At 37.9% G+C, this 23,497-nt stretch overlaps 1 protein-coding gene across 1 annotated transcript in view; it reads right to left on the bottom strand.

Annotated features, from left to right (window-relative positions):
* The window catches only part of lmx1ba (LIM homeobox transcription factor 1, beta a), a 61,188-nt gene extending 39,777 nt beyond the window's left edge, over positions 1-21,411 (bottom strand). Inside the window, exons 1-2 of the mRNA XM_082171146.1 lie at positions 21,008-21,411; positions 19,420-19,606 (exon numbers count right to left, since the gene is read on the bottom strand). Of these exons, the coding sequence (XP_082027272.1) occupies positions 19,420-19,606; positions 21,008-21,074 (254 nt within the window). The 5' untranslated portion in view covers positions 21,075-21,411. The remainder of the gene's footprint in view (positions 1-19,419; positions 19,607-21,007) is intronic.
* Positions 21,412-23,497: the final 2,086 nt, after the last annotated feature.

Raw genomic sequence — 23,497 nt, 5'->3', positions numbered from 1 at the left:
CCCTTTTCCTTTTTATCTGTCAGTGTAAAAAAAAAAAAGTTAGTCGTGACAAATTTGAATGGATGATAACATCATATATGAATTTGAATTGAATTGATGATATCACCAAAGGATGATAACAGATTTTTTTTTGCTTTTTTTTTTTTTTGGTGAACTATCGCTTTAACTAACAATATAGTGATAGTGATCGGTCTATAGACAATATATATCAATAATAGTGAAATCCCTTAAACTAACAATAGCTTTAAACCCATGTCAGACCTTCTCATTTTTATCTGTCAGTGTAAAAAAAAAGTTAGTCATAAAAAAAAATTATGGATGATAACATCATATATGAATTTGAATTGAATTGATGATATCACCAAAGGATGATAACAGATTTTTCTTTTTTTCTTCTTTTTTTGGTGAACTATCCCTTTAAAGTGACCATAACATTAAAATGGACAATTCCTATTTTTGATGGAATAATTGCTGACCTTCAGAATTTAGGAATAAAACTGTAAAGTTTGGTGTATGTAAAGCTGCTGAAGTGGTGATTCTGGAGAAAAAAAAATTATAATCACAGCCTTTAAAGATATGCATTATAATGGGAATCTACAGACACAAACAGATAAAGTGCAATAACACATAAAAGTGTATTTTGGTTGTTTTCATTCCACTAGTCTGAAATAATAGCCAAATAGCCCAAAATTGAAACAACTAAAAAGATGCTTTTGCATGTAGTGATTACGTTATGACAGGGCCGTCTTCATACCTAGAGCTGCATGTGATGACCTAACTGAAGATGCTTTGATGTGGATGCTGCTGGTTCAGATAGTGGGAAGGAACTGACCCGAACCATGTGCCGCACAGACCCGGGATCAGCCCCCGAGCATCACACAGGCGCCACGCACAGTGGCAGGTCTCCGATCATCTCCTCCATCCAGCGCGAGGCCGAAGCCCCTGCTGGGAGCAGAAGGCTAGAACGGGGCTCGAGTTACGAGCTGCGAGTCTGCCTTGCTTTCTTCTCTCAGACCTCCAGCCTGGACCCACTACCGAGCAGAGACAAACCCGAGCAGGGCCCGTGGCCGGCGGAGAGCCCGGGTGACCTCTGCCAGCAGGGTTTGGGGACGAGCAGATACAACACCACGGCTGAAGAGCGATGGGTTTCTTTGAGGAGAGAAGTGTCACGGCCTTAGGGGAGGAAGACTTTATGAGCTGGAAAGCTGCTGCAAGAAACCCCCTAAAGTTGGGAAAACCCTTGGTTTATGTGTATTATCACTAAGGCTAAAGGTCCGTTCAAGTCACCTTCATTTATATAGCGCTTTAAACAATATAGATCGTTTCAAAGCAGCTTTACGGTGATAATAGGAAATTACAGTCACAGGGATTGTTTTGGCTTTACAGCAGCTCTAGGATAATGTTATCATCCAGCTAAAGTTCGTTTTTGATTCATTGATGTTGATTCGTTCTGTGAACAGGCCTTAAGTCTACATTAATCCGGATACTTCGTATGTGTAAAATATTTCTACTCAATGATGCACCATATTTTCTACTCAAGGACCAATGGCGCCCATCGAGGCAGACGTGTTTGCTTGCTTCGCACTTAAATGTCGGATTTTTCTTTGTTTTTGTGTGTTTCTTGTTTTTTTTTGCAGTGCACAAATGTCATGCACTGCTAACATACAACCGACAGGCATTATTGGACATCGCTAACTCACGACACACTGTTTTTACTAGTTTTATTCCGCCGGAGTTACAACTTATTGTTCGCTCCCAGAGTTACCACCGATACCACCACCGAAACCATCCCGGGGGCTACGAAGCACCGGGCTCGAGTGAGTTGGCTGACCCCAGGAGATCGCTGCGGAGACGGCGACGCAAGCGAGGCGACGCAAGCGAGGCAAGAGGGGAAGGCTCCATGCTAGACTAAAAGCTCACGCTAGCCGACCACCGCTACCTAGCCTCCTGCTAGCGAATGTGCGGTCCCTGGAAAACAAACTGGACGAGCTACGAGCCAGGATTACAACTCAACGGGAAATCAGAGAGTGCTGCGCCCTGATTTTCACCGAGACCTGGCTCTCAGACAAAGTCCTAGAGGACGCCATTAAGCTACAGACTCACTCTGTTCACCGAGGGGACCGAACTGCAGCGTCCGGTAAGGTTAAAGGGGGAGGTGTGTGTGTATTTGTCAACAACTCATGGTGTGGTGATATACGGACGGCTGATGAATACTGTTCCCCAGATGTGGAGTTTTTACTGCTGAAGTGCCGTCCTTATTATCTACAGAGGGAATTTACTGCTGTGTTTTCGGCCGCTGTTTACATCCCCCCGCGAGCTAATCCCACGGTAGCACTCAGCAAACTTCATGATGTCATCAGCGCATCAGAAACGGCTCATCCTGACGCTGTTTTTATTGTTGCTGGTGACTTTAACCAGTGCAGCTTACGGACTGTATTCCCCAAATACCACCAGCATGTGGACATTCCCACTCGTGATAAGAACACTCTCGATCATGTTTACAGTAATATACGTGGTGCATACAGGGCTGCACCCGCCCCCACTTCGGACATTCAGATCACATCTCTTTGTTCCTGTACCCTGCTTACAGACAAAGATTGAAACAAGCACACCCGGTCATCAAACAGGTTAAACTCTGGACCCCAGAGACTGAGAGCACCTTGCAGGACTGTTTTGCCCTGACAGACTGGGATGTGTTTGAGGCTGCAGCCACCCTGGAGGACTCTTCCGTCAGTGTACAGGATTATGCTGAGTATGTGACTGGGTACATCAGCACTTGTGTCGAGAACATCGTGCCCACCATACAAATTAGGAAGTTTCCAAACCAGAAGCCCTGGATAAACACTGAGGTACGTCACATGCTGCGTGCTCGCTCTCTTGCATTTAGATCAGGCAATGAGACCGAGTACAAAGCTGCGAAGTATGGACTGAGGAAAACCATCATAGCGGCTAAGAGGCAGTACAGAGAGAATCTGGACAGCTTCTATTCCACTGCTGACTCAGGGCGGATGTGGCAAGGCTTGCAGCACATCACAGACTATAGGACTACCACCAACAACATCATCTTAACAGACAGCCTGCCGGATGACCTCAATACATTTTACACCCGCTTTGAGGCCCCCAGCCACACTGCAGAAAGAGGGCCCACGTACACATGGACCACCCAATCTGCCTTCCCTCCACCATCCGTCTCAACAACCCAGGTACACAAAGCTCTGAGGAAGATCAACCCCCGCAAAGCAAAAGGACCAGACAACATCCCTGGGCGGGCCCTCAGAACATGTGCCAATGAGCTAGTTGATGTTCTCACCTCCATCTTCAACCTTTCCCTCAGCCAGTGCACTGTTCCTTCGTGCTTTAAGACCACGATCATTGTCCCCCTGTCTAAAAAGAGCACACCCACCTGCCTGAATGATTATAGGCCAGTGGCACTCACTCCGATCATTATGAAGTGTTTCGAGAGAGTGGTGCTGGCCCACATTCAGAACAGCATACCAGACACTCTTGACCCCCTGCAGTATGCCTACCGGCCCAATAGGTCCACTTCTGATGCCATTGCTGCTGCCATCCACTATTCCCTCTCTCATCTGGAAAATAAGGATTCATACCTAAGGATACTCTTCATCGACTACAGCTCCGCTTTCAACACGGTCATTCCCCATAAACTCATTCATAAACTGTCCACACTTGGTCTGCACCCCACACTCTGTGACTGGCTCCTAGATTTCCTGACTGGCAGGCCTCAGTCGGTCAGGATTGGTAATAGGACTTCAGCCAGAATTATCACAAACATTGGCACTCCACAGGGTTGTGTACTTAGCCCCATTCTCTACACCCTGTTCACCTACGACTGTGTCGCCTCCCACAAGGATAACATCATCCTGAAGATTGCGGACGACACCGCAGTGATAGGACGTATTGCTGGCGGCGATGAGGCAGCTTACAGGAGGGAGGTGGCCAGTCTGGTGTCATGGTGTGGCGACAATAATCTCATCCTCAACACGGAGAAGACGAAGGAAATGATAGTGGACATGAGAAAGGAGAGGAGTATGCATCAGCCACTGTACATCCGGGAGCTTGAAGTGGAGAGGGTGAGCAATTTTAAATACTTGGGTGTCCACATTAGTGAGGACCTCACTTGGAAACCACACGTCACGCAGCTGGTTAAGAAGGCCCAACAGCGGCTGTATTTTCTGAGGAGGCTGAGGAGGTTTGGCATGTCGTCTAATATCCTCAACAACTTCTACAGTTGCATTATCGAGAGTGTCCTGACTAATTGCATTACTGCGTGGTACGGCAGCACTACTGTCATGGACCGTAAACGCCTGCAGAGAGTGGTGAAGACTGCAGAGAAGATTACCAGGACTCCATTGCCCTCTCTAGAGAGCATATACCACCGCAGGGTCACCAGGAGAGCTGCTTCCATCCTCAAAGACCCCTCCCACCCCCAGCACGGACTGTTCACACTTCTACCCTCAGGACGGAGGTATAGAAGTGTGAAATGCAGGACTTCAAGACTGAAGAATTCTTTTTTTCCTTCTGCCATTAGACTCCTAAACAGTCGATAGGAGTTTGCAACCATGGATATAACGGTTTAATTTTATTGCTCTATTTAATTGCACTATCTCACTTTTATTGCTTTTATTAAGAAATTCACTATTAAGAAATTCTTCTTTGTGCTATTTTTATTTTTGTATGACATTGTATTTATTGTATTTATTTTATGACATTTAATGTGGACGGCAAAGTAAGAATTTCATTGTACAGGGAAACATGCTTTCTGTCTGTGCATATGACAATAAACTCTTTGAACTTGAACTTTGCAAAACATACTAAAAAGTTCACAAGATGATACCGAGAGAGCAGACATAATAAAGTTCTCGCACTATCATTTTATTAGCAAAATATCCCGCTACTCAGTGTTGCGTCCAGGTCGCACTCACAATCCCATGGTCTAAAACACAATTGTCATCATGTTTTGCCGCAGGACAGCAATTGCGAGTAAAATACAGTCATGAATTTCTTTGAATTTCAATTGCAAGTCTTCTTCCTTACATTGGGGATACTTCCGGTTCGCGTGGCTACGCAGACGCGACTTTTTTTTTCTGTATTATAAATTATTAAAGGCCAGACAAGTAGTTTGTTGAGGGTTGATTTGTAAAGAAGGACTACACGTCTGCGCACATATATATTCAAATGCGCATACCTATGGACTGAACATGTGATGCGTGTGTGTGCGCGACGTCTGCGTTTTCGCGAACCTATTTTCCGGGAGTGTGTTCTCGAGTCACCAGACACTGTTTTGTGCGGATGAGCGGCCGGAGCGCATTGGGGGTTTTCTGTTAGAACGGTGTTGTGTTAGCGGCCCCTAAGTTAATAACTAATGATCTTTGCAACGGAAGTGAATAAATCAAAACTAACTTTATCCTAGAGCTGATGTAAAGCCAAAACAATCTCTGTTACTGTAATTTCCTAGCCTGGAAATGCAGACCTAAATCTGAAAGATTAATGGTCTGGCTTTGACTAATGAAACTCGGCGAGCTCGAGGGGCGGCACCAAGCATGCATTTGAAAATCTCACTGCACGCAATTGGATAACACTACGACCAATCACAACAATAAGCCCCATACGCTTAGCTACCAGCGGAGCTAACTGGTAGATTAGACTCTTGCCGTATCCGGTCGGCAAAACAGCAAAAACACCCTTCTTGCAAAGGAACGATTCGAGCGGCGTCTTCTGTTCCTCTTTTAGATAAAAAGCCAAGTTTAACTCGTTCGTTGTAGCGGCCAAAGCCGTTTCAAACAACTGGTGTTCATCCATAGCCATCTTGCAATGTTCACTAATGACTTCGACGTCACAGCGCTGTCGTTTAGCTCGCCTCTGGCCCGCCTAGATCAGATAACCCGATGTGATTGGTGCAGCTCGGATACAAGGGCATATTTAATGAGCATCATTACTCGACGCCGGAGTAAACTCGCTGAGCAAATTCAACGTGTGCTCTCGCGAGAACTCTGGATTACCAGGGAATTAATTTCCTATTATCACTGTAAAGCTGCTTTGAAACAATTCATATTGTTAAAAGCACTATATAAATGAAGGTGACTTGACTTGACATTCAAATTGCAATTTTGCATCTTTTTCACTACATCTATCAATTCAATTTCAAATGAATGGAACTGAATTTTTAATTCAGTGCACTTCAATTGTAGTCAATTTCTCTTCTAGCATCTAATCATGTCTTTCAGGATATCGACTGTATATTCAAATGCCCTTAAAAGTCAAATTAACTCAGCAGAACATTTTAGCATATAATCTCATACTAGCTTGACACACCTAATTTTAAGTTACAATTGCATGTCAAGTTTCTGTGAACATGGAGGATTGTGTCCATTTCAGCATAATAGTGATTATGGTTAACCCTTAACGCACCCTGAGCCCTTTAGTGAAGTCACATTATCCTGTCCACACCTTTAAAGCGTTCTGTAGCAATGGTTAAAGAGGTTTACTCAGGAGTGGGCTGGTGTCAAAAAAGTCCACTCACTTTCGATTGCATGTATCAGTTTTGACGCACAACCTTCAAATTTAGCAGAGTGAAGTTACAGGCTATTTCTGGGCCGCTGAGGGGGAAGACATGCCCTACTTTGAGCTGGTCATCGGTACCAGGCAAACCCCTCACGCTGCGAGGTGTTGTAAGGTCACGGAGAACAGGAGGAGAGTGTGCCAAAAGATCCTAAATCAACCCTCAAAGCTTGTGCAACAGCAGTCATGGAGCATGACGAAGAATCACAGAGCATACAAAGAGAAGATAAGCTGATCTCACGCTAGTCTCATATCACTTAGTCTTTCAGTATATTCAGTTTACACAGTGTACACTACTGTTCAAAAGACTCAGCTTCAGCTCGTCTGCTCACCAAGGCTGCCTTTATTTTGTCAAAAAACAAACAAACAGTAAAACAGTTATATTGTGAAACATTATTATGCTTTCATATAACTGTTTTCTATTTTAATATATGTTAAAGTGTAATTTATTCCTGTGATTAAAGCTGAATTTTCAGCATCATTACTCCAGTCTTCAGTGTCACATGATCCTTCAGAAATCATTCGAATATGATGATTTGCTGCTCAAGAAACATTTATTATTATTATTATTATCAATGTTGAAAACAGCTTTAGATTTTTATGAAAACCAAGATACATTATTTCCAGGATTCTTTGGTGAACAGAAAGTTCAAAAGAACAGAATTATAAATGTCTTTATTGTTGCTTTTTTTTTTTTATGTAATGCATCCCTTCCAAATTTAAGTTTGATAAAAAAAAAAAAAAATTATTATTATACTGACCCCAAACTTTTAAACAGTAGAGTACAGAAACACAGATGCATATGCAGGGTATTTAAAATGAAAATTGGACTTTGGATTAAAGATCTTTAATTCTTTGAAAAATTTTGTTAAATAACATTTTGTAATGTGAAACTAGATTTGAGAATCTTGTACATGAAGAAAAAAAAAAGATCTTGATTACAATGGGGCTGTGGCCTAGAAGTTAACACACATGCACCAGTTTCTTTGAATGGGCATTTAGTGCTTTATCTCAGATGTTGCTCCTAAAATGGACTGAATGAGAAACACAAATTAGACATTATTAAGTTCAAACTGAAATCTCTGCCTTCTGACTGCAGAATCTGAGCACAGTTTGAGACACAGTTCTGGAACTCTAGACGAGACACGTATGAGATTACGGAGCTCTTTCTCTCAGAGGAAACATCTGAAAAACAGTTCAAATGAATTTACACTCTTAAAAGCAAGGAGTTTTCACAGCAATGCCATAGAAGAACCCTTTTTGGTTCCCCAAATAACCTTTCAGAGAGCATGCATGTAGTCAATAATGTTATCCCTTAAAACTCTTTGATCACCAAAATTACATATTTAAACGTTTTTTCCTTAAAAAAAAAAAAAAGAAAGAAAAAAAAGTCTTCATGCCTTAAAATAGCTTGAAATGTAACTCTGCACCCTTGCCTCATTTAGTATATCAAGCGCAGTGTCAGTTCTGGCAGGTCATTAGTCAAGCTAATGAAGTCTACCTATAGGAATATGACGCCTATCACTGTATACATATATAAGCTCCTTCAGTATTATCAGCAGCTATCGCGTTTCTCAGGAGCGAATTACCCTCCTCCCTCCCCAGCTCCTCCTCCATCCCCAGCTCCTCCTCTCGCCCAGTCACGATTTGGCATTCTGATTCCCCTTGAATCAGAATAAATTCTCAAATCATGTTGTACTTTAAAAATCTTGAATTAGTGATAACTGCAATACATTCATGTTGGTTCTGTTCTGTTTACCCTAAGGGGGGTTATTGCTCTTATTCATGCTAGACTGCATGGATGCGCAGGGAGTTCTTGCCCAGAACAGAACCATACCGCCAATCCAAACTGTATGCTAACTGTCAATCGTATTCAACGATAGTGGTCCTGACAGAAACGCGGTTCTATGAATATGCAAATGAGCCCCACCTCCACTCACTCACACCAGCTCAGAGATCCACTGGTTGATGATCACACATTGATCTGATTGGTTACAAGGTAGTTTGTGACATCAGAAACACCAGCGATTTCAAAGCGTGTTTTTGAGACTGTCTTTGGTTCACTGCAGTTTTAAGGAGAAAATACTCAGCAATGCAGTCGACTTATGAATTTACACATGGTTTGTCTTAAAGCATATTAAAAACACCACATAGACATATAAACAACATTAAAAGTTGGATTTTCACCACAGTGGGTCTTTAAAATAACCTTTTTTTTTCTCAGTGTGAAGAACATATTAATAACCCAAACAACCTGTTTTCCATTATAAAGAACCTTTAGTGGAATGGAAAGGTTCCATGAAGGTAAAAGGTTCTTAATGGAACCATCAATTCCAATAAAGAACCTTTATTTTTAAGAGTGTACAGTGAATTAAACAACATATTCTGTGACAAAAAAAAAAAAGAAGGAACTATATGCTCCAATGGCATATTTCCAATATCTCAACTGTTTCACCAAGACAGAAACTAAATTAAATAGAGTACAAATAGGACTTTAAGGTGTGCTGAGTGTCGACGGAGAAGTTTAAAGTTCGGCACACTGCCGGCTGTCATCGCCTCCAAGCATCCCGAACCCTCCTACCCCGGCCAAGATTGTTCTGTTTGAAGCTCCTTCAGGGTCAGGAAAACCAGATTACAAATCACCTTGAGCTGAAGGAGCATCGGCGCGAGGGAGGAGAGGAAAGTATTGCGTGGGTCTTTGCACGGGAGGCATGAAACACAATCCGGAGAGCACTTCCCACCGAGTGTTGTTTTTGCAGCCTCTACGGCTGCGGTTTACTTACTCGTCTCCACAAACTCACAGGAGCTGAAGCATGTTTCGAAGGCCTTGGTGGCCCGCTGTGCCCGGGATCCTGGATTTACACCCGGATACACGGCCCTGATCCCTTTGATAGACAGGGAGCACAGCAGATCTTGCGGTTTCTAATAAAACTGAGCTCTTGGTTTTTACAACGTGACGCCCCTGCTTGCCTCCTCATTTGCAGGAGAGTTATGGAGAGGTTTAACAGAAGGCATAAAAAGACTTGTTTTTAGACGGCTTAAGATATTACCACTGATTGGAGAACGAACTCTTTACCTTTCCTTACATCAGATAAAAGCCGATCATTTTTTACTATAACTACTCAAGTAAGAGGCGTGTTAAAGGTTGAAAGGTTTAAGGCAGTGGACATTGATGGGATATTAATAAAAATATTTAAATGCATTAGTATTGTTTTGTTTCAGTCGCACAATGTCTTCCATTCATCCACTATATTTGTGAACATCAATGAGGCAAAGTAATGAATATAAAAACATATCAACAGAGAAAACGTTGATCATTGGATCACTCCAATGTTCGCCACTGAAAAGGTTTGGTTTGTAATATAAGTCAGTAAAGACATTTATAATCTTACAAAAGATTTATAATGCTGTTATCAAAGAATCTTGAAAAACCATGTATTACGGTTTCCAGTAAAATATGAAGCAGTTTTCGACAATGTTTCTTGAGATGAAAATCAGCATATGAGAATGATTTCTGAAGACTGGAGTAATGATGCTGAAAATTCAGCTTTAATCACAGGAATAAATTACATTTTACAAAATATTCACATAGAATACAGTTCTTTTAAATTGTAATAATATTTCACAATATTAACATTTTTACTGTATTTTTTGTTGTTGTATATATTAGTTTTTGGTGATTTTTGCCTTTTTTTCTTTTTTTTGTGACAGGACAGTATAGAGTTGACAGGAAGCAAGGTGAGAGAGACGGGTGACGGGATCGGGAAAGGTCCATGAGCCGGGACTCGAACCCGGGCCGCCCAAGAGCAACGGCGCTACATGTCATGACATTTTACTGTATTTTTTATCAAATAAATGCATCCTTGGGGAGCAAAGAGTCTTTTAAAAACATTCCAACATTTTACCGACCCCAAACTTTTGAACACTAGTGTATGATAATCTGGTCAGTGCTAATTATGATCTGATGAGAGGGAAACGTCACGTTACTGAAACAGGTGAATATACTGCTGCACTTTGGTGTGACAGACTCATGAAAACCATAGACTGTAAAAAAAAAATTGGACGTAGTGTCCGTGACATCACCCCTAGGTTTCTGAAGAGCACTTTTGAAGCCCAAAGTGGGCGGAGCCGGCCGTCGCCATCTTGGCAGCGCATCACTCCCGGATAACCGGAAATGGGCAAAGAAGCGGATTAGCTGAGGTGACGTGACGCTAACAGACAGCAGACAAACGGCTAGTAGTGACATCAGCCGCAATCCACCTGTCACTCAAGTGGCCACGCCCTTAATTATGCAGAACTTCAGGGCTTAATATAATTTAAACAGATGAGTTATATTTTTTTTTACCCCACTCATAGTTGTCATGAAGGGCAAAATTAGCTATATACACCAAACCCACTTTTTGCACCATGCTGTAAACATATTTTTTTCTGTTGTAAAGTTGGGCATTTTAACATGGGAGGTCTATGGAATTGACTCTCTTTTGGAGCCTGTCTCTAGTGGCCAGTCGATGTATTGCAGTTTAAGTCACTTCTTGGATTCAAGAGAGAGACAGGAAGAAAACCAGGCCTGAAATTGTTCTGTCATGATGAAAATCTTGTCTGTTGTGAGACGGGCCGGTTGAGGTGTAAAGGAATGTGGTCCGGATCGGTGTCCTGCAGACCACCTGTCACCCACACATTAGTTCTGACCCACTGGAGGTCGAAACAGGCTGTTGTGCACCTGAGCTGGAGATAATGAGTTTCGCCTCACTCCATCTGTTTAACAGACGACCAACAACAGCTGGCTGAGTAAATGAAGGACAGTGGAAGCTGGAATCTGAGATCGGTTTTCAATGCAAAGCAACACCGAGATGCATCTTACGACCGATTATGTATAGGCCTAATACAGGTTCTGGTTGATTAAACTGTACCAATGAATACCAATATTCTTAGTCTATGAAAATTCATAGTCATAAAAAAAGTTTTTGTTGTTGTTGTTTTTTAGCAGGTGCATGTGACAAAATCTTTTGTGCACTACTAAAACATCTCTTAGTGTTTGTTTTAAACTCTTTTCGGAGGCTTTTGTAAAGCCTTGGTAATCTTTAGATGGTAAAATATGGTGTTTACAACAATGCACAATACAAGTCGCTAGAACAACAATATGTAACGGATTGCACGATTATCACAAAATAATTGTGATCAGAAACCTGTATGGCAAATTTCTAATGAAGTAAGTAAATATTTTACAGAAATGTTAAATAAATAAATAAATGGTGACCAGAACCTTGACTTTAATGGCTAACTAATGAAGTAAGCAAGTAAGTAAATAAATAAATAAACAAAATCGTTAAATAAATAAAGAAAGAAAGAAAGAAAGAAAGAAAGAAAGAAAGAAAGAAAGAAAGAAAGAAAGAAAGAAAGAAAGAAAGAAAGAAAGAAAGAAAGAAAGAAAGGGTGATCAGAACCCTGACTATGGCTACTAACTACTGAAGTAAATAAATAAATAAAATCGTTAAATAAATAAATAAATAAATATTTCATAAAATGTTACACAAACAAAATTGTTAAATAAATAAATAAATAAATAAAGGGTGATCAGGACCCAGACTTATACTGTAGATAAATGTTATATATAATTTTTAAATAAACAAACATAGTTTAATAAATAAATAAATAAATAAATAAATAAATAAATAAAGGGTGATCAGGACCCAGACTTATAGCTACTAACTAACTAACTTACTAACTAATAAATGTTATATAAAAATGCTAAATAAACAACCATAGTTTAATAAATAAATAAATAAATAAGGGGTGATCAGGACCCAGACTTGCATGGCTACTAACTAACTAACTAATAAATGTTATATAAAAAATGTTAAATGAATAAACAAAATAGTCAAATAAATAAATAAATAAATACAAGGGTGATCAGGACCCAGACTTGCATAGCTACTAACTAACCAACTAAATAATAAATGTTAAATAAATAAACAAAGCAGCTAAATAAATAAATAAATATTATATAAATGTGTAAAATAAACAAACAAAATTGTTAAATAAAAAAATGTGGAAATTATTTGATAATGCAAGCACAAAGTGAGCACAGAGCAATACAAGAGACTTAAAACCAGCACCTATAAAACTATATAGTAAATCATTTGCTTGGGACAACTTTCGATTATACCGTTCAGAGCTCATTATGCAAAACAGCTGCAAAATAAATCTGTGGCCAGTGCTGAAGAACAAGAGGCAACTTAAACACACACATGTGTGCGTCTAAAGCCTCATAATATCGATCTCGTGTTCTCTGATTTGGTTTAAGAACAGAGTCGCAGGGGGTCTTTTCCAGAGTCCCTCCTCTTCCATTCCATATTGTTCCATCCTCTCATTCTTTTCCTTCATTCTCCACACGAATAAGTGGATTAGGGAACAGGCTTCCGGTGGGCACAAAGCGACAGGGGAGCTCAGTGTCACAGTCAGTGATAAAAGTGTGGAGCTCGACTCTACAGCCGGGGCGGAAACGCGGGGGTCATACTGCTAATCCCATTATAGGAAGAAGAGACCACAAGAAAGACAGAGGGAATCTGGGTGGTGCGTTCGGGAATCGGGGGCCAGCGAGGAAGAAGGTATTGCTCAAATGTCGCTCTTCCAGAACTCAGCGAACTGGAGTCCTCGATACGTCAACTTTCTCATTGATGTTTCTCACAAAATTCCTTTAGAATAGTAAAAAAAAAAGAAAAAAAAGATACAAAACAGACATAAAAGGTATAAAATGAACGTGGATAAAAGCAGCTCGGACTATTTGTTCTTGGGAGAATTTGATCAGAAATGTTTGATTCTACTTAAATATAGGATTTAAAAGTTAGGTAATTAATAATTGACTTTATTATATAATAGTCCTCTAATTATTAGAAATGTGTGTGTGTATATATATATATATATATGTGTATACTGTATATACACACACACACACATATATTCAGTATTTACACACGTGTATACATTTATTTATATTCATTTATTATATTTATGTTCATTTGTATATATTTTAATTGCATAAATATAGTACCTGTAATTAGATTACATTACATTTTTAAATGCTCATAATCAGATTACAGTAACTTTTTTTTATGGATTACATGATTACATATTATTCACACAATGGTAATAAATGATTCATAATTTATTGATGCTCAGTAATTATACTTTTTTCCTTTCTTAATTTATTTTTTAAATGATTCATTTTATTTTTATATTTTTATAATTAAGTATTATCTTTTCATCAATCCCCTGCAGTTCTTTCATTATCATCTCTCTTTTTAATATTTTTTATATATAAAAGTAATCTAAAAGTAGTCAGAATACATTACCTAAAATTAGTTATCTAGACTGTTACTTGTATATATATAGATATATATATATAACATATATACACATATACATATATATATACATATACTGTATATATATATATATATATATATATTTTTTTTTTTTAAAGAGATCTCAGGGAAGTGGTAAAAATGGGTTGCAAACGCTATACGTCTCTGTGCACTGCGGCATCATGGGGAATGTGCCGGTTTGAGACGTGCCACATTGAGATGGCGTGTGTTTCTGCATGTCTGTGGACTCTCACATGTTCCTGAGAGTCTTTCTCTCCTCCGTGAAGGAGAAGACTGCACCCGCTCCTCAGGCACGGGCAGAATGTGAGACGGGGGTGCGAGAGCAGGCCTGCAGGTACACAGCACTTAACAGAGCCGTGCCAACCTCTCCTCACGGCCGGGTGACAGAAGAGCCGAGAGGTGACGTCTCACAGACCAGAAAACCACAGAACCGAGAAACACACCAGTTCAGAATCACGAGAACGAGAATCCTGCACAAGCTTCCAGAACAACTAATAATCATATCCACAAATCATTTACAATAGAAAACAAGGGAAACAGAACATCAAAAGTCCTTTAGTTGATGAAATCTGCTTCTAAATGCACATACAACCAGCACTACTGACAGATCTCAGACATCAGCCAGATTACTGGGAAATATGGAAATCACAATGTTATAGAGATACAAATCTAACATCAATAATCAGAGACTCACATTCAACCTAAGGTGAAAATCATATTATATATATATATATATATATATATATATATATATATATATATATATATATATATATATATATATATATATATATATATATATATATATATATATATATAAAAAAGTGTTTTAGTTAGCCATGGGATAAAGATGAAATATAAATAATAAGTTATACAAAAATAAAAAATATATCAATATATCAACTGTATAAATCAATAAATATTATATGAATTTAAATGTAAATAATACTGCATCTGAGTGATTGTCAGCCTAACAAGAAAGAAAGGGTGTGTGTGTGTGTGTGTGTGTGTGTGTGTGTGTGTGTGTGTGTGTGTGTGTGTGTGTGTGTGTGTGTGTGTGTGTGTGTGTGTGTGTGTGTGTGTGTGTGTGTGTGTGTGTAGTGTGTGTGTGTGTGTGTGTGTGTGTGTGTGTGTGTGTGTCTTAACATCTTATAAATCATACTAAGTGATGTTTTAAAAAAAATGTAAAAACATGTGATGGGAAGGTTTAGGGTTAGAGGATAGAATATACAGTTTGTACAGTATAAAAATCATTATTGTCTATCATGGAAAGTCCCCATAAAACATGGTGTGTGTGCGTGTGTGCATGTGTGCATGTGTGCGTGTGCGCACGTGTGTGTGTGTATATTTCACACTCTCTCTCAAAGGAGGCCACAGTGTGCAGACTGCACGATCTCACACACACGCGATGAGCCAGAGGAGAAACACACCCTCCGCTCAGAGTCAGACACATCTATTATCCCATTTATAGGAAACTGCAGAATCATGCTTTGTTTAGTTATTGTTCCTTAACAGATTTTGCCATCTCAGTTTATCTGCTCCAAAAACATATTTGTGTTTTTACTGTTGCTCGTGCGTTAGCCTCTACTCTCAGCAAATGACCTGTTCCTCTATAAAGAGCTGGAAAGAATAAGGCATATGTGACCCTGGATCACAAAACCAGTCACGAGTCGCACGGGTATATCTGTGGCAATAGCCAACAATACATTGTATGGGTCAAAATTATCCATTTTTCTTTTACGCCAAAAATCATTCGGATATTAAGTAAAGATCATGTTCCATGAAGATATTTAGTAAATTTCCTACCATAAATATATAAAACATGTATTTTTGTGAGTGAATGCAGCACAATCGCCAACATAAATGAACAACTTTAAAGGAGATTTTCTCAATGTTTCGATTTTTTTGCATCCTCAGATTCCAGGTATACAAATAGTTGTATCTCGACCAAATATTGTCTCATCCTAACAAACCACACATCAGTGGAAAGCGTATTTATTCAGCTTTTATATGATGTATAAAAATCCCCCCAAAAAAAAAAAAAGGGTCCAGGGTCACACATGTGGTAGAAAAGCACGATCCTAAAAACATGACATTATTCAATTTATATTGATCTGATAATTACCCTGCATCAAGTCATATCTGTATTTAATAAATCAATAAAAACGATTGTACAACCGTTTGGATAATCATAAAGATAATCCGGATAATATTAAAATACAGTATTTATCTGGTGTATAATGTTTCATTAACACATTATGAGAATTGTCTATATTATTTTTTACACCTTCTGCATTGAATGCTTTTTATTGTGCAAAATAGCATTGAACAGCTGGCATCATGTCAATATTTGTCATGTATATGCACAACAGGAATCTGCCTCTAAACACAAACAAATGTCACAAATATAAAAGAAATATGATTTTGAACATATAAAATATCCAGATTATATCATTTTAATTGCATGCATTAATATTTCTACAGATTAAGTAATGTTTTAAACACTGAAATCCAGCCCTCTGGACACTTAAGACACGATTAAAGAATGTCATTGCAATAAAAACAAAATGTCAACAGGCTCCTGAACACTACATCTATACACTTAAAAAAAAAAAACTTTTTTTTTTTTTTTTTATCACTGCCACGCCAGCTTATTAAAAGTAATTGGGCAAAAATGCTGATGAAAAGTGAAGTTAAAAGCTTGTGCAGCATGTGTTGGGTATATGTTTAATACAATGACATTGAGTTTTAGGGGCCAGTGATGGAACAGGCTATAGAGAAGCAAACGTCTAATTCCCACATCATCTCTGAAGGGCTAATAAGCATGTTTGTTGTTTCTGTAATCGGAGATATTTCTCTGTGCATCAGAATCCAAACATAGAAAGAGGAGAGAGTTGCGTTATGAAAGATCAGGGTTCAGGATCTCAGGAATTCCAGCTCTCCGTATCTCAGAACAAAACACTCCAGCTAGACCCGACCCAAAACATCGACGCTCCAGAACCGTTTAATGAACTGAGCGTGGAAGTCAAAGCCATTAAAGAGTTTTGAAAGAAGCCTTGTGTTTGTGTATATGTCTCCTAAGGGTCCACCAGTGGTTGTAAAGTGGCAGATATTTTCTCTCTCGTGAACAGACGTCTATAGCACTGTTTATAGCCTCTCCGGGTTTGGGATTCAGCCATGTCAGACTTTATGGAAAACTTGCTCTTTTGAGCATTTCTAGTTAAAACCAAATTGTGCAAGCAGAATATCGCAATCCCAATATCAATAAAACGTTTTACAGAAAACATGCAACAAACCCACAAAGAAATCAAACGTATAGAAATTATAACATTGAAATAAAGCATACTACTGTATCACCATCTTGTCCTTTCAAAATCATATATATATATATATATAGCCTATATGATTATGTTATACATATTCTACATTATATTATATTTTTATGAATCAGGATATTTTAGATAGCCATGGGATAAACACACACACACACCCCAATATTTCAACATTTATATGTATGCAGTATAATAGCAACATGCCAAAAACCCACTAACGAATCAAAAGTACAGAAATTATAATACATTTTGGCGAAAAAAATAGCATATTGTCCTTAAATATACAGGATTTCCATACTTTACTGAAAAGAAGCTTCTCTAGAATCAGCAGCGCCGACTACATCCAGAATCGCTATGATCTTGGATATTATAGGAACAAAATATGCTTTAAAACTATAAGTTTGAGCATGCCTTATCATGTCATGAGCCGAGTGTGAAATCAACACGAAACACCACATTCCAGCTCATATTTGATAACATAGACATGTAAAATTCACAGAATAACACAAATTCAAACAGAAATGGCAGTAAATAACATAACTAGAAAATGTTCGACTTTTACAACATACCATACATGTGTAGAGTCATATTCTGATACATCACTGTCTATACCCTCAAGCAAGAGGAATATATACAGTATAACACACACAAAACACTCACTTAAATTAAACGCTTCACAATATGAACGTTCAACTAACAATTGACAACCACGAAGAGTCCAAATACTATTGTTTTATCACTTAAAAAAACCTAACACGACAACATAAACAATGTAATGTAAGAATTGCAGATTATTATTCACAGCTGACTGGATGAGACATCTCTATAAGTGAGCTTTACTGTTCGACTCATTACAAGCGTGTCTTTCAATTAGTGCGAGTTAAACATGGAGGTGTGTGAGTGTGTGAGTGTGTGAGGCGTTCTGTGGCTTTGCTTGTTAATCTCTCTTAAAAGAGAGCCATAAAAAGCAGAGCTGGGTGTGAATTAAGAGCACTAAGTACCTCATCACTGCTTTATAAATACTACTTTGAAAGAGACAAATAACATGCAATCAAAGCCACTTCACACAGTTAGGGGTCACAGTCTGATACACAGTTTGTTGACTGGAGCGTAAATATAATGTTTATGCTATAAAATTCAAAGTGTGTAATTTAGCCTATAAGCGAAAGACACAAATACATATAATTCTCCAATTGTGTAAACTTTGTCTAGAGTGAATATATCTATCAATCTATATATCTATCTATCAAATGTATTTAACTCTGTTAAAAATAATTTAAAAGACACTAAACGTTTAGGCTATTAAAAATTATCATAAGCTACATATCATTCAAAAGCAATAATATATAGGCCTCAATGGTAAAAAAAAAAAAAAAAAACTTGAATTATTAAACCACATTAAATAAACCCATGAAGACACAGAAATAGTTCTACTTGCTTATAAGACCTTATTTAAAAAAAAACTTCGAGCTGAACGCGACGCGTGACGTCAGACTGAACGCGATAATGTCGCGATGACTGAAGAAAAGGTCTTGAAAGAGCAGGCGAGTATAATGACCATTCACTGTACAACTGTACGACAAGCTCTGTGATTTATGAGTGGACACATCAACGGCAATAAGAACAAGATTATTATAAATATTAGCCCACTCATTTATTCAGTTCATTTTGTTATAATTATCGTGGCCAAATTCCCACGTTTAGTTTGAGGTATTTATTTACTGTGCTTTAACGTTCAAATTAGCCTATGAATCTATATTTTATGATTTAAGTAGCCTATTTGCTTTTACAATATCCCCACAGATATAATAGGCCCTAATAAAAACAATAATAAATAATAATAACAACAATTTGACAATGATTTGCCTAGGCTATCTTGTTCTTATGACAGTTTGCTAAAACAATTAAATTGATAATATCGAAATATAAATAATTTATGATATAGCCTATGCTTAAAAAACCATGTGAAAAAACATTTTTGATTAAAACAAAAATTCGAAATATTCCCTTTATGAACACACACACGCGCGCGCGCGCTAACTGATGTCGCGACGCTCCTTTAGAGAAAACGTCGCGCGCCAGAAGACACACACATGCCACGAGATGAATGAACGAGCTCTTACTGTTGGTAGTCGTGTTTGCAGTAGAGTTTCTGGTCTCTGGAGTAGCAGCTCATGGTGAGGGGCTGCTGACACACCGAGCACTGCACACACTCCTCGTGCCACGAGCAGTCGTTCACGCGCAGGAGGAAGCGGTCAGAGATGGGTCTGTGACATCCTTCACACACACTCGGATGCGCGCAATCTGAACCTGCAACGCACGAGCAATATACATCACACACACACTCACAAATAGGCTACACTGAACTCGCTTTCTGGAGTAGCCTACACTAAAAAAATAAAATAAAAATTGTTTCCATAATAAAATCTAAATCGCGCAGTTGTTACGCAGTTCAAAATCGTAAAAAAGTAGGCCTACTTTAGTTGGGGTAAACTAATGTAATCAGGTTGATTCAGACATTTCATTTAATAGCCTATGGAATTGTAAGCTATTTAAAAAATATAAAATTAAACATCTTAAAATAGCCTATAGCCTATTATGCCAAATTGGCCGGTGTTTCACATAATATTAAATATGTAACAGAACCAGTTCATTTCGATGTTATCTGACAAAACACTTTTACTGTGGTAATTCTGACTGACTGACTGTCGTTGCAACATTAACCTAAACATTTGTGTTATATTTTCTGCACTATTATTTAATATAACTGTTTTGTTTTTTGTTTGTTTTTCACACAAAAAAATGAACACAACAAAAAAATCCTTTATCCACAGAAGCATGATCCATGTTCCCGATTGATATGAAAGCTGTTGGTTTGTAGGTGCAATATCAACAACACGCCGATTAAAGGTTAAACATAAATATATTTTACATTAGTAGACATTTACAATAGTAGCCTACTTCTATGACGAACATGTAGCCTAATATTTAATTATTTTGAGAAGCTCTTTTTTTTATTACAGCTCGTTATTGTTATACCAACTTATAGTAGTTAACTATGCAAACATACCTAGAATGTCTATCGTTTTTAATTGTAGCGGAAAAGCGCTGTAAAAAAAGTGAAAAGGTGCACACAAAAAAAATAGCCTAATTGGTGTCATATTTAATTATATTTTGGTAACACTTTCAAATATGGTTTCATTTCTTAACATATTAGTTAACATTAACAATGAACAATGGCCTACTTCTACAGCATTTATTAATCTTACACTCTAAAAATATTGTTTCAACGGTCAAATATGTAATTTAAAAAAATGTAAACCAACGGTTGGGTTAAAAAAAAAATTCATTAAAAAATGTTAACCAGCGGTTGGATTTTTTAAATATTTCCCATGAAACAACCCAGCATTTTTTGAGTGTAGTCAATGTTAATTTCAACATTTATTACATTTTTAAAATCCAAAGTAGTGTTTGTTAACATTGGGCTAACGTTAGTTAATGCACTGTCAACTAAGTTAACATGAACAGTTCGCCTATAAAGTTAGCAAAGATGAATGTGCTAAAATACATTAGTCTATATAGTTAGTTCATGTTAGCTTAATGCTAACAAATGAGACCTTAATGTAAAGTGTCACCGATATATTTCCTTTAGTTTCGACGTGTCTCTGAAACGACTGTGTGACACAAGTAAAGTGTGTGTGAGAAACTCACCGAGCATCAGTGCCAGAGACTCTGCTCCAGTCCTGAACTGATCTTCAATCTTGATTCCGTCCAGCATCTCGACTCAGCTGATCTCGGACCTGTTGCGGAGTCCAGAAGAAGTGTAGAGGCAGATCCAGACTTCTGCTGCAAACGGACCGTGACGAGATAGAAACTAAAAGTAAACGGGCTTTTCTGTGTATGCGTGTAGAGTAACGTTAGGCCACAGCAGAGAAACTAACAGTGTTTCTTCGGTTGTTCGGAGAGAAACAGAATGAAACCGTCAGATCCTCCGGTAATCCAGTGGCCGCGCGCGTGAGCTGTGACCGGCGCGAGCTCTTCTCTCACTGATCGCGTTCACGAGCCCTGCTCCTCTTGAGGAGTCCGCGCGCGTCATTCTCCTCAACTCCGTGTGATGCTATTGGTGCTGTTGGGTCACAGCGGAACCGCCTACAACAACACCACACACACACACACACACACACACACACACACACACACACACACACACCAAGTGTTGCTGAGGGCAATTACAAATAGATTGAATACATAATTAGCATGTACTTATAAATAAATATATAGATTGAACATATCTGAATTATTCAAGTCAAACATATAATTGAATAGCCAACACTGTAAAAAAACAAACCTATAGAATCTACAAAAAAATAAAAAAATAGGCTACGAACAGGTTCACATGACAATTAAAGTATTTTTAGAGGTCAAATTAGGGAAACAACTGCATATTTTCAGGTGTTATAGTTTGCGACCACAAAACATTCAGAGTTCAATGTGATGATTTCAACAATGATGACAGCAAAAATAAAAATAGCTTTGTAATTATTTATGGTGATGGTTATTAACAATAGGCTGTTATAATTTGTTTTTGTACCGTTAATAAGCAATAAACACTCTAAAAAAATGTTGGGTTGTTTCAATCCATGTTTGGGTCAAATATAGCCAAACCCAACCGTTGGTTTACATTTGTTAATTAAATTCTACTGTTAAAACGGTTTTTGATTTAATTTAAAATGTAAACCAATGGTTGGGTTTGGCCATATTTGACCCAAGCATGGATTGAAACAACCCACTTTTTAAATGATAGCCGACGTTTTAGTATAAAAACATAATATTTTAACAGTTTTCGTCTTCATATTTTAAATACCATAATAGCAGATATAAAACAAACAGCATGTAATCGGGGCGTAAATTAAGTCTAAAAACCATTCACTTTTTATTTCTATTCCATTTTATTTCACGTTTATAATTATATAAATCAATTACGAAAATGGCATATCAAATATGGACTATAATAAAAAAATAACTTTAATTGTTCATAGAATATAGGTAACCTACTTTAACTCGTTACACTTGATCTTCCGATTTTAACATATTGTATTTAATTGCTTTTGTCATAAACAATTTCTCACTCGACCCATTCAACGTCAAATCGAGCCTATAGGCTATATATATTCCGAATCTCCGGTCAGAATCATTTGATTTCTCGCGCAGCTGCTTTTATCTTCATGACATTATCTGCATGATTAATAAAGAGCCAGATAAAAGCTGATTTAATCTCTCTCCGCATAATATCCATGTAAAATTCATAAGGAGAATCTTTTGTGTTTCAGATCTGCGCAAATTCATTTCACAGACAGACATCTCAGGGCAATAAACCTGCGAGGAGAGGAGAAGAAAGGGGGAGTTTGTATCTTTATTACTTTCCTCATTAGTATTCATCTCTCTTCTAATTATGACAGGCTGATTTACGCTCTTCTCCGTGAAATAAATGCGACTTTCTCCTGAACATTTCCCATCTTTTTCCAGTTTTTATCTTTCCAAGTAAAAATGATGCATGGATCAGAAGAGGGATTTATTTTATTACTGCCTCACACCTAATATAGCCTAAACACACCTGATGTATGTGTGTATAGGTTATTTTATTTTTATGTTGCGTTTTATATAAAATAAAGATTAGTAAAACATAAACTAACAAATAAAGATTAGTAGAATATATATATAGCCTACAATTATTTGATATTTTTTTCCGCGATCGAGGCTTTGACAGGCTATTTTGTATTATAGCCATTAATAATATTCATTTTCATTCACACGATATACAAATAACATTAGTGTAATTAAAGGGCAAACAAACAAACAAACTGCATTATTTTAATTCATTTTAATTAAGCTATCAATATTTTAACCTATTAGCAGTATAGCCTAGCTTATATTTAACACTTAATTAGGCCTTTGGGTGTCTGTATAGAACAGAAAGTTCAGACAGTCTTGACTTTTTAAAGCAGAATTTAAGATAGCGGGGGGAAATATTCTGAACAAACATCAGGATGAGGATTTCTTCTTCTTCTTCTTAGAATTCGAATTATTCGGCGACTTTCAAGCGGGAGATTTTTCCCTCTAGAATTTCTTAACGTTCTAAAAAGAATTCTGTCAGTTTTCATCTCGCGCATCCGATACTTCAGGCCTACTTTGAGTATCTGT

This window comes from Leuciscus leuciscus (genome assembly GCF_965113295.1).
Source record: "Leuciscus leuciscus genome assembly, chromosome: 5".
Taxonomy (NCBI): domain Eukaryota; kingdom Metazoa; phylum Chordata; class Actinopteri; order Cypriniformes; family Leuciscidae; genus Leuciscus; species Leuciscus leuciscus.
This window is presented reverse-complemented; position numbering and strand designations above follow the sequence as displayed.